The sequence below is a fragment of the Coenobita brevimanus genome, chromosome 23, assembly GCF_032717465.1.
Source record: "Coenobita brevimanus isolate Jiangsu-jjx chromosome 23, ASM3271746v2, whole genome shotgun sequence".
Taxonomy (NCBI): domain Eukaryota; kingdom Metazoa; phylum Arthropoda; class Malacostraca; order Decapoda; family Coenobitidae; genus Coenobita; species Coenobita brevimanus.
The window spans coordinates 56,606,821-56,620,118 of record NC_136976.1 but is presented as its reverse complement, the minus strand read 5'-3'; the positions used below and the strand labels follow the sequence as shown (position 1 = coordinate 56,620,118).

At 41.9% G+C, this 13,298-nt stretch overlaps 1 protein-coding gene across 1 annotated transcript in view; it reads right to left on the bottom strand.

Annotated features, from left to right (window-relative positions):
- The window catches only part of LOC145392987 (uncharacterized), a 200,874-nt gene that overhangs the window by 93,629 nt on the left and 93,947 nt on the right, over positions 1–13,298 (bottom strand). The window contains exons 4-6 of the mRNA XM_080267291.1: positions 8,151–8,244; positions 7,284–7,338; positions 2,379–2,519 (exon numbers count right to left, since the gene is read on the bottom strand). Of these exons, the coding sequence (XP_080123417.1) occupies positions 2,379–2,519; positions 7,284–7,338; positions 8,151–8,244 (290 nt within the window). The remainder of the gene's footprint in view (positions 1–2,378; positions 2,520–7,283; positions 7,339–8,150; positions 8,245–13,298) is intronic.

Below are 13,298 nucleotides of genomic sequence, written 5' to 3'. Positions count from 1 at the left end.
AGGCTAGTGCAGAGTTTTGCTGATGTCTGTGAGCATCATGCCTTGAGAGTAAACGTAGAGAATAGTAAAGTGATGGTTACTGAGAGAGAAAGTGACTCCCAATGTGATGTCACAGTGAATGGAAAGAGACTAGAATTGGTGAGAGAGTTCAAACACTTGGGTACAGTGACAGAAAAGAGAGGAAAATGTGCAAAAGAAGTGGAAAGCAGAGTGACACAAGGAAGAAAAGTGGCTGGTCCAATGAAGGCCTTGATAAGAAATAGAGGCTTGAGTGTTGCAGATGCATGAGGCTTACATGAGGGAGTGTTAGTGCCAACTCTAACATATGGGTGTGAGACTATGGTGTGGCATGAAAATGAAAAGTCAAGAGTACGAGCAGTGGAGATGGGACTGCTTAGGCATGTATGTGGAGTACAGAGGGTGGACAGGATACGAAATAATGTGATTCGTGAAAGGTGTGGAGTGAGGAAGTCAGTGGACACCAGAATTGAAGAAAGTGTCCTGAGATGGTATGGTCATGTGGAAAGAATGGATAACAATAGAGTGGTAAAAAAGGTATACCTGAGCAAATCTGAAGAAGGGAGGAGGCAAGGTAGGCCAAGGAGAAGGTGGAGAGATATGGTGGATGAGTGTGTGAGGAAGAGAGGTTTGGAAGTCGATGAAGCTAGGGAACCGACAAGAGATTGAGCTGGCTGGATGGATTTTGTGAGGAGAAGTGCGTGATCAGGGATTTTGGCACCCCTTGTGAACATGGCAGCATCCGGATTGACTCAATCGGATACACTGGGTGAAGCTGCAGAATGTGGTGAATGTTTTTGGCATATCCAGTGGAGCCAGGATTCCAGGGGTTTGAATGATAAGTGAATGGAGGTGTGGCCTATTTGGATTGGGCAAGTTTGTGCTGTCTGGACATTGATGATGATGATGAAAATAATTAAATAATATAAACTCTCAATACATCAAACCTTGCTAACCTGAACTTCAGTTATGTCAACCTCTGTGCGACTAACAAACATTTAACAAAACTTTACTGAAGTGACATTAATGCCAGACTGAACAAAAGACATAAAAATGAATTTTTGCTGAATTCTATTCCTCGTTTAGTACTGAGTGACGATATTTAATACTTATCCAGACAGCATCAACACACACTATATCCCACACAAAACTGAAATAAAAGTGTGAACACGTACAACTGTCAGGTATCCACAAAACATGATTTAGTATAAATTGAGCCTGGGGCTGTAACAGTCCCTCCTAACAAACAATGTTTATATCAAACTATTAATACAGTATCATTAATGTTTCCCCAAGTTAGTTCAATATACTGAGGGCTTACTATAATAAAAGTAAAAATTACGTAATGGTACATAAAAAAAAAAAAAATCATCTATCTACTGCCAAATAATCTATCTACATGCATAGCCAGACACCATAATCCCATAAAGAGTGGCTGTTTGTCTCGGAGTTAGTTATTTTATAGGGAGGGGCACCAACCCTCTGCCAGTCCACTTGCTGATAAGTACAAAACACATATGGGTTGGCTATATGATTATGACCCAGCACTGTAAATGGTTTCCTGGCTTACAAGAAACCATCAGACTTGTCACTCAATGTAAAGCCACCTGAAAAGGAAAGAAAAGTTATAAGAAGTGACAGGAGAAACACAATGAGAGGAGGGCAGACACAGAAGACGAATGATAATGGTGAAGGAAGAAGAAGGTAGCACAACATCAAGTGAGTAGATGATGGTCACCACCATCTACCACCTAAAATAAACTTAAAAATGTAGAAAAATAAATAAAATAAAGAGCTAATCCCAAAAGCCCTCCATAAAGGTGCAAGGCCCAGTGTTAGGCTATGACAGTAAAGTACTGTACATTTACATGTTCATGACTGGCCTACTACACTATATTAAAATACTGTCCTGTACTGCAATGTCCCAGCAAAGAACAAACTGACATTTTGATTTTTTTTTTTTTTTCCACTCTGGTAATTTCTAACACTTCACTTTTGCCAAATATCATTAATGCACACTATCATTATTTTTTTAAAGTTCATTTTAGATAACAGAAGGAAAAAATGCTGAAAAACTATATAAGCTGTCCCTTTCACAAGTAAAAGAAAACTAAGCAAAAATTAAAAGCCCTTCACACCTATATGAATGGGGAAATGGCAAAGAGACTGGATGCCACAGGCAGGGGGAAAGACAGATGGAAGAAAAGTGTTTCAAAGCAGATCTGTTTTGAGGATGAAAAACTAAGACAGTTAACTATAGCTGGCCCATCAAATCAATACTGCAATACAAAATACTAATTTAGAAGTATTTTCTTCGTACAGTCTTCCCTGTTATCGAATTGTTACAAATAAAAACTTACCAAGCCAGAGAACTGCTTGGTTGACATCAAAGGGATACTTCATGTCACCATCTACCAGGCCAGGAGTGTCAATAAATGTTACGAGACTGAACTTTTTCTGTTTTGATGTGCTAATCTCTGTGTTCAGGTAATCAACAACTCCTGAAAGATACGGGTAAGAAAAATATACAATTACTGTTAGGCAATAAAGGAACTCACCTGAAATACTGTTTTGTAATGATCCCCCTATTTGGTCCTTCCTAACCTTAAAAGAGAAGAATAATCCAACCTGTTTTACTTGACTACTACACTAATGTTGTAGAAATTACAATAATTGTGCACCGACGAGCAAGATACCTTTTTCGGTCGTATGATTTGCTGACATATTTGTTGCAGTGCTTCCAATTACCCTGATGAAAGTGTGTGCTGGGGACAGCCCTTCATTGGGCAGCTCGCTGTTAAATCTCGCTAGGAGCCCAAAGAAGAGACATCCCTAATACACATTGCTACTGGATATCCAGGGCATCCAAATTCGAACAAAGTACATTAAAAAAAATAATAAATAATAATAATAATAACAATAATAATAGTATATACCTGATAAAAACTACTGAACTTAAGGACCATGTTGAAATTATTGACCACACACTGTGTTAACACCATATAAGCTAAAATAAAGTACCTTCTGGATTCTGGAACTGCTCTTCTCCACCAAACTACTCTGCCACAAAACTGTACAGTGCCATGACTGTGCTGATGATGCAGCTATGTTGAAGGCAGACATCACTATACAGAAATGGAAAATTCCTGTACTTGTGAACCAAGACAGAAGACTGCAGGGAAAGGGTGTGGACATGATGGAAGCTAGTAAAGGTCTGGTGGAGTGAGGACATGTAGAGGGAGGATATACTCAGCTTACACACCAGGGACGCACGACTGACGCCATCTTATCTCTTACACCACACGCTTTGTGTCATATTTCATAATTTACATCTATATTTTTCTACAGTTATTATCAAGTACTCCAACATGTATTCTTCGAAGATGGTAAAGGACACTTTCTTTAATGCACTGAATATTATCTGAGATGACAAAGACAGAAGCTGTGTGATAAACAATACATATGGAAATATCTAACCACACTCTCATGGGTTTCTTGGTGCCTCAGCCAATGGGCATGAGCCACTTTCCTTGTTAACATGCATCAGTACAATGTTACCTATATTATTCACAGTCTTGAAACACTGCTTCATGGAAATAAAGACATTTTATGGGCATATTATTTGTAAAAGGCTTGACTCCATACAAGAAAACACATGTAATGCTATCAGAGAAAAATGTGGAATACATTACACAGGAGTTCTGGCACCAACCAATCACAGAATGCGCTTTACTCAATGCCCATATTTGGAAACTGTGGATGTATTTCCTGGATCGCTAATTATTTTGAATAACTGATCAAGATAACAATTCTTTAGCATTTCAGAGTGGAAAAACAAACACAACATAAAATCACTTCTGTAAAAATATTAATCACACAGAAAACAAAGAATAAACAGATAATCAATATTTATCTTGCAACAATGTGCAAGAATGAGGGTGTGGCACTCTAAGTCTGTGGTGCAGACAGGTGGGTGGACTACCTGCTGTGTTATTACATGGCTTTGACATATATGAACAAGATATTTTCTTACTATAAAACGACAACATGATAATAGACTGTAAGATCTTCACCTCATTCACAATGTACTGTATTAGCAAATGTATCTTGCCTCAAAACGCAGTATACATTTTGTACCCGTCTACTGGTCATGGTTTATAGGTTACCTTAATTACTTGTCAGTGAAGTCAATATATACCAGTAATCAGAACTACAGCCAGTCCTTCTATGTACTTCCACCAACATAAAAAATGCTAGCTACATTTGGCCCACTAACATAGATGATGTCAATAAGTTTGCTTTCAAAATTATGAAATGCCAACCATGGTCTCTTAATATTTCTGTGTGAATTATACTACCATACTTTCACCTTTAGTTAGTCCAATAAACAGTTATCGCAACAAAGTATTTTGCAGCTTCAGTGAAGTTAGTAGAAGGTAATTCAGATTCCTGGAAGGAATGCATATAGTAATACTCAAACTCAAAAGCCGTTATTCTGACCCTAGCTTTGTCTGCATATGAACCTGAAGGACTACAGGAATCCAGCCACTTCAGCCAGGTGATCCTAGAGATTTTTTGTTAAGGTTGTGTTCAAAGTTTGTCTATATTATGTGTGATGCATAAGTTACTGTGTTCTGGTGTGAGGTGCTGCATTAAACTACAGGCAGAGTGGATTATTTAAATTACATTATTGTGTAGGTTTATGAAGGAAGTTAAGAGGAAGGATGGGACTGGAGTGTATTGGTGTTGTGATGAGGAGAGGTAGACTGAGATAGTTTGGGCATGTGGAGAGGATGGATGACGACAACTGGGTGCAGAAAGTAATAAGTGTTAATGCTGGGGGTAAGGTTGGGTGAGGCAGACCAAAAAAGACCTGGGATGAGGTAACAGAGTGTGGCCTCAGGGATTCGGGACTAAATAGGGAGGCTGCCAGAGACTGAGCAGCATGGAGAGATGTCATCAAGTGACCAAGGCCAACACATGCAAGCATTTTGGAGCCTTTATAAACGAAATGAAACATGTTACACTGAAGTAGAAAAACATGATGGCCGCACTAATCTGGCTACATGAAGTTGTTTCTCTGGGAAGGGTAGTTTCTGTGGGGTTAGTACCTAATGGAGGTTGATGGAGGATGTTGCCTGGCTGAAGGTTCTCGATGGTTATTTATTTGCATGTAAATGTCTGAGTAGATTAGAGCTGATTGGAGGTGGAGTAATGTTTCTGAGGCATTCTGTGCACTGCACTGTAGAGAATTTTTTTGTGTTTTGTTTCTTTGTGGTGGGGATGGCGCAGTATATATCTGTAAAGGTGGGTTGGATCCTGTGCTGATGCAATGACTTGTGTTCCTCCATGTTCAGGTGGTCCTTGACTATGAGTACAGTAATGTACTGTACTTTTCTTTTTAGTAAAAATTATATGTACTTGTGGTCTCTGTATACCCTGTTACTGTTCTCATGGCTTTTGTCCTGTGTTTCAAAGCTTTCCAATGGTGAAGGCCCAGCTTAGGCTCAGATACTCTGTTGTTTTCTCATGAATTTCAAGTACATTGTTTTCCCTTATTCCTTCTGCTGATGATAGGCAGTGTCTTTCAGTGTTTTCATGGTACGAATTTTACAACTGACATTTGTGGTGATGTGCTTGTTGGGTAGAGGTATTATGTAAATGCCGACGTACTACTAGAATTCTGGATGTCTCTCTCAGAGACACGATTAGTTAAATATGGTGATCTGCAAATATGTTTAAGATTTATGTCTGGTGTAAAAAGGGCAATAGCTGATATCTGTGGATGAAGCAACCACTCTGTCTCACAGAAGCCAGTACTCTACGATATTTAAATTGGAGTGCTGTGAAGCTATTGCCTAACTCTTGGCACACATTAGAACTGATACTGAAGGAGGAATGGTTGGTGGATCATGGAGTACAAGGCTGAAAAATGAGGGTGATAGAGCATGTCTCACATATACAGTATACTGGTAGTATCTACAATCAGCATTATCACCTTACTCAACCATTTCCCCCACCAGAACACAGCATACCAGTCTTATCTAATACTGTACTATCATCTTAACCAAGACTTTCAGTTAACCAAGTCTGAAATAGAGAAACTGCTGAAATTTAATTACTGAAAAAATTTCCAGTCTTACTACTCATCAATGACAAAATCAGTGCAGCACATACTCAGATTATGCACTGTGCAGCTGTTGAGCAACATCAGTCATTTGGACTGATATTCCATAAACAATGGAGCACAAAATTCCTGAAATACTGGAAGTGCACTACAGGAGAAGAAAAAATGTGTCATTAATTATACTGCACAATTTACATACTAAAGCAGTGTTACCTGATTGTACAGTGAAATAATCATGTCATATAAGCCAGTAATTTGCAGTGAGACCTCCATAATCGCAGTACAAATAATTCCCCAATAAATATAACATCAACACTATAAAAACATATTTTCCAGTGCACTGAATTAAATGATGCAATACTGTAACACCTAAGTACTCAAACAATGTAAATAGGTTAATGAATAATGTAAACTATAGAAAGCAATGGCTCCATTATTAAACATACTGTACAAATATATATCAAACATAACATTTTTCAGACTGACTATAAAGAATCTTCAAACTATCAGCAGGAGAAAAAATGAGATAGTGAGCAGCTGGCATATCCGCACACGTGCACCCAGCGCAGTAACACAGGAAACACACTTGATAGTCACTCACACCACACCACAAAAATACACCACACAACACATATGTATTTTGTAACCCACCAGGATGGTCTAATACTTGTATTCACACATTTAGCAAAAAACTTCACTGATACAGCCCCTACTGAACTGAAACAAAACTATACTGCTTTCCACTTACAAAGCACATGACAGATACGTATTTCTGAACCCAACACAATGTTCTGTTTCCTTTATTTACACACACAGCAAAAAAACAGCCACTGACATAATTCATAGTGATTACAGTATTTCTTTTTTTAATTTTTCATTATTTACTACTTCTCATAAAGTAATATGTGATAATATAAGCATAAATAGTACTCAATTACTCACTAATAAAAGCAGGTCTGAAATCCTATAAATACTGTACACAAACACAATCATTATTTCTGTTTCACTTCTCAAGCATTACTGTTTTCCAATAATGTGATTAATAATAGTTTCTATGCATTCAAGAAGCAATATTAATCATTATTTCAAAAGCAGGTCAGTATAAACTACAAATAAATATGGCGTAATATAATCTTACCCTCAATATCTTGCAGAGCCTTGAAGTGAGGGTACAGGTGAAGAGTCGCATTTCCCTTAATAGAAAACACACAAATTATTTCATAAATCAATGAAAATCAGGGAGAGCTTTGTACAGTATTTACAACACATACATATAAGAGAGAGAGAGAGAGAGAGAGAGAGAGACAGACAGACAGACAGACAGAGAAAAGGAGGGAGAGAGAGAGAGAGAGAAAAGGAGAGAGAGAGAGAGAGAGAGAGAGAGAAAAGGGAGAGAGAGAGAGAGAAAAGGAGAGAGAGAGAGAGAGAGAAAAGGAGAGAGAGAGAGAGAGAGAGAGAGAGAGAGAAAAGGAGAGAGAGAGAGAGAGAGAGAGAGAGAGAAAAGGAGAGAGAGAGAGAGAGAGAGAAAAGGGGAGAGAGAGAGAGAGAGAGAAAGAAAAGGGGAGAGAGAGAGAGAGAGAGAGAGAGAGAAAAGGAGAGAGAGAGAGAGAGAGAGAGAGAAAACGAGAGAGAGAGACAGAAAGAGAGAGAGAGAGAGAGAGAAAATGAGAGAGAGAGAGAGAGAGAGAATTTACTTTGGCAGGAAACAAACAAATTGCCTCATACATTAATGAAAATCAGGAACAGTTTTGTACAGTATTTATAGCACATACATACATACATAGAGAGAGAGAGAGAGAGAGAGAGAGAGAGAGAGAGAGAGAGAGAGAGAATAAACGAAAGAACGAGAGAGACATAGAAGAACATGTGAGAAAGGCGAAACAGAATGTAAAAGATCAACATGAGAGAAAGATGAGAAGAAGAGGGAGAGGAATGGAGGAGGAGGGGCAGAGCAAAGACAAGACGATAAAAAAAGAGTGGTGAGGGGAAGGTGAAGGAGCCTCACCGTGAGACTCTCCCTCTTCCTGCCACTGGTGACGAAACTGAAGCCCTGTGTCTCGATGGCCACTCCTGTCCTTTGTACATGTTCCTCCACATACCTGCCAAAGAAGTAGTACTCATTAAACCTGTGCTACAAATATGTGTTATCTTCATAATCATCACCGTCATCCAGCCACTATTTCCCACTATAAACGGGGTGGGTAGCATCTGGTTACAATATGAAATGATCGTTATTTCACCTTCCTCCACCCCTTCACAAAATCACTCAAATTCTCCTTTTGTCTGTCTGTCTCATCCATCCATCAGTCTGTCCATCTCCATTTCTCTCTCTCTCTCTCTCTCCATCTGGCTTTGTTATATTATCTCTTTTTTCCATCCTCTTCCACCCAATCACCTCGCCCTCCCCTTTCTCTCTCTCTTCAAAATCTCGAAGCTTGGCAGGAGGGTGAGGTGGGAGGACGCTGGGATGTTGAACGTACCCAACCAAGAGAAAATCCAAAACTTGCCTGTGGTACCTAATGCTACCAAAGGGTGTAAGTTAAGCTGGTTATCTGCCACTAAATATATTCAACTGGAGTAACATTGCACTGGTTTCCTACAATTCACAAAGGGTAATATGGAAATGTTTGTCTCTATTTCTACCTAGTACTAACACAATCCTGACAGACTGATAACTGAAATAAAAGGTCTTTTGGCTAATTTTCTCTAGGTTTGGGGAACTTCCAACAATTCACTACCTCAAGGCATAGTTTACGAAATATCACTTTCGATCTGTCCTCCTCGTATGCCCCTCCCACACTCTCTGTCTTAGATAATGATGCCCTTTTCACTTTGCTCTATCAGCCTCTAGTTGTCTGTTCACTTACATCCTCCACATTCGTGAGCATCCTCATCCATTCACAAGACCTAATGATACATTAGACACTCCATTGCCGTAGTCACAAACGTTAAAATATATTTACATGCATTTCCACTTTTAATTCACGTACTAAAAACTCTCTCTCTCTCTCTCTCTCTCTCCTACACACACACACACACACACACAATTAATTTTCAGCTTAGACACACCCTAATTCACACTGTTGTGTGACATTCATTAAAAAAGTACCATAAGGTCAATTCTCTCTCATACCTCTACTCATAATCTTTAAAGGCAATTCACTAATTCATAATCACCCACCCTCCTCCTCACAGTGATTCAAGGTTATCCCCTCTTCATACTCACCCACACTCTTTCAAGGTAATTCACTTATTTGTACTAACCCCTACTCTTCACTGTTTCTAAAGGTAACTCACCTAGTTTTATGCTCCCTCATGCCCTTTCTCATTACCTATCAATCAACTCACTCGCCATCTGCATTTATATATATATATTCTCAGCCTTACTTGTCACATACATTCTTCACTATCTCAAATTAATCACTATACTCAGTTTTTTTTATCGAGGCGAAAATGCACTTGACAGATTGGTGCTGACTGGCTGAATGCAGTGTCCAAATAACATCGCTGTATTTCAAATAATTACCGGTGATGTGAACTGAAACCCAAATACAACAATGTTATTCGGACATGTTGCAATCAGCCAATCATCACCAATCTATCAAGTGCATCTTCGTCTCGGGGGAGGGGGGGGGGGGACTGAGTATAGTTCATATTCAGTGTACTGCTTAAGCACATCTTTCATGGCACTCACATACAGATACACTCAAGCCAACTCACCCTTCTGTACTCACTTACACTCTTTCTTATTTACCATCTTTCAAGCCAACTCGCACATTTGAACTCACACTCTTATTTACCACTTTTCAATACAACTGGCTCAATTGAACTCATGCTCTTGTTTATCATCTTTCCATTCAACTCCCACGTTTGAAATCACATTCTTATTTATCATCTTTCAAGCCAACTCGCTCATTTAAACTCACACTCTTATTTATCATTAAAATGCGTGACTTACAACTTAGTGCCCCCGAGATGGAAACAGGGGAGGAATACCATAGTGACCTCGACAACGAGGCGAGTGGTATACAGCCCAGTGTGCCCGGGAACGTACCGACACCCCCACCCGGACCCCACGGAGTAGTCGCCACCAGTCGGAGGGATACACAGCAACAACGACATATGTCAGCCCAGGCTGTACGCCCCTATGTCACTCAGCCGTCGCGCCGTCGCCATCGTAGGAGAAAGACACTACCTTCAGGGAGTGGGATTGCTGAATCAGCTAGGAGTGGAGTTGCTCTCAGAACTCCAGACAGCGCCCCTCAGGAGACGGCCTACTGCTGCTCCCGCCCTCGTCAGACGGCCAATTGCCGCTCCGAAGGTGCCCCTACAGAGACGGCCTACTGCCGCTCCCGCCTTTGCCAGACGGCTTACTGCCGCTCTGAACGTGCTGCCCTAGAGACGGCCTACTGCCGCTCCCCTCTCCGGACGAAGGACACGGCCTACTGCCGCTCCCGCCTTCATCAGACGGCCAATTGCCGCTCCGAAGGTGGTGCCCTCGAGACGGCCTACTGCCGCTCCTCCCTCCGGCAGAAGGAGACGGCCTACTGCCGCTCCCGCCTTCGTCAGTCGGCCAATTGCCGCTCCGAAGACGTTGCCCTTGAGACGGCTTACTGCGCTCCCGCCTTCGCCAGACGGCCCACTGCCGCTCCGAAGGTGCTGCCCCTGAAACGGCCAATAGCCACTCCTCCCTCCTGAAGCAGGAGACGGCTTACTTCCGCTCCCGCCTTCGTCAGACGGCCTACTGCCGCTCCGAAGGTGTAGAGAGGTGCGCTGACTCCCCCACTAGGGCCACGGCCAATTGCTGGGCCCTGACACTTGATAGTCCTGCCCCTGGGCAGCCACGGCCAATTGCCGGGCCCCACCGACGAAAGAAGGCATGGAGTGAGTCATCGCCCCAGCAGGAGACAAGAGCCCAGACCTCCTGTACCATAGCAGCCCAGTCAGGCCTCACAGCCTCCCCTGGCCTCCGCTCCCTATGCCTAGCTCTGGAGCAGATTCACCTGACGGACCCCAGTGTGAGCCAGCGCCGCAGTCCTTCCCTGTCGGCGCCCCTAGACTCTGGGGACCGCAGTCCTCAGCCTCTCCAGGACGCCCGGGCGTGATCTCCCTACGCCCCCATGACGACGTAAGGCTCCCCCCTCCGGCCGGCCAAGACTTACACCAGAGGTTTCTGGAGCTGTTTGGCCCCAGTCCTGAGGGCCACACCCCTGACCCCAGCCCGGAGGCCGCGGGCCCCTTCGCCACCTGTAGCCCGGGACGCGAGAGGACGCCCCTACGAGTTGTCCTGTGCCCTATCGGCACGCCTCCCCTTGGCGGTGCCCCTACCCCGGCAGAATTGACGCCGGCGTGTCCCCCCCCCCCACCACGATGAGTGACTCAGGATAAGTGTGGTGATGCCCCAGAAGTAGTGAAAGTGATTTAGGTTAAGTGTGACTTTGCCGAACCTAGTGTAATAACATTCAGTGACTTAATATAGTGAATATCGGGGCAAGTAAGATCACAGTGAAGGAGTAAAGGACGAGTGTATAAACCAAGAACTAGACTCACGAGTGACGCCCTTTGTATAAAACTAGTAAGACTGCCTCCTGGAAATTCCTCTGTAACCAGACACCCCTACTACCGTAAGCTCTAAGGAAATAATACGAGAAAGTGTTAGTAATATTCCCCCACTCACGTTACCCGTAAATTCTCTATGTCACTTCCCCTTCCCAGTATTTAGTGTGACTGTAAACAAGAAACAGAATCAATTGCCAAAGCCCCTTTGCTATTGGAAAATATTTGATTCAAATTATTAATACCGGTACTTACCCATCCCCAGTATTACCATAACTCAGTTCTGATCCGTCGCAAGTCACTCTCCTCGTCCCCCCCCTCCCCCCCCTCTGAGACTCACTCCCCGCGCCGCACGCTCGCCTATGTTCACTGTACACTTAATACACTAAACTTAATTGTGTTGGCATTAGTATCAATTAAGCCAGTATCCTGCGAGATACTCATATCCTAGATAAGGTTTTATTTCTTTGCTACATATTGTGTCGTAATATCTGCTGACTTTTGTCCTGTGCCTGACTGTGGTAATATACGTGTAAAGGTTATTGCCTGAAGTTTTTGTGTCCTGCCTCTCTTTATTGCACTAAGCTCCGGTCTCGAAAGAGGACCCCGCTACATGTTAGTTGTTCTAGGACCGAGGAGTCGAGCCTTTTTCACCTAACATTACAATCATTTTTCAAGCCAACTCGCTCATTTAAACTCACACTCTTATTTATCATCTTTCAAGCCAACTCGCTCTTTTGAACTCAAACTCTTATTTACCATTTTTCCAGCCGACTTCCTTGTTTGAACTCGCACATCAATTACCATCATTCAACCTAACTCACTCATCTGATCTCACATTCTTATTTGTTCTCTTTCCTGTCTAATCATTCATTGGAACTCACACTCATTTACCAGTCAAGCCGACTCGCTCGTTTGTACTCATTCACACACTGGCTACTCACCATCTTTCAAAGCACTAACATCCTTATTCGCCCTCTCTCAACTCACTTATATCATTAGTCATAATCTGTCACAGCATTTAATCAGGTTCATTCAATCCCTCATTATCATCATCATCAGCACTCACACCACACACCGTCTTTCATGCACTCACTTTAATTCCCAACCTTAACAGATGCCTGTGGCGTTTACTACCACACTGTCAATCTTTAAAAACCATCTTAATCATTACTTTTCATTCATATTTTTATTCATAATCTTCCATCCCACCTCACTCATTCTATCCATCAAACTCTTATTCAGTCTTTCAACCAAAATCAAAATCTCATTTTCGTTCAATTAGTTGCTCACTATCTTCTGTGGTAATTGCTCACGCACTAATACCCTCATTCATCACCTTTAAGTCAACGAACTTAACAATTTTCAATACAATCTTTATTCAACCTTCATGCCTAAACATCAATTTACTTTCACCTTTACATTCCTCTATTCTGTTTACCCAACTCGTAACTTTCTCACACCGACAGCATACAACACCTACAACACTCCTCCAGCCACTCGTGTCCCAATTCACACTCCTCCACGTCGACTGTTACTCATGCTTTGTCTCCTATCCTCTACAGCAGTACTCTCTCTCTCTCTCTCTCTCTACCAA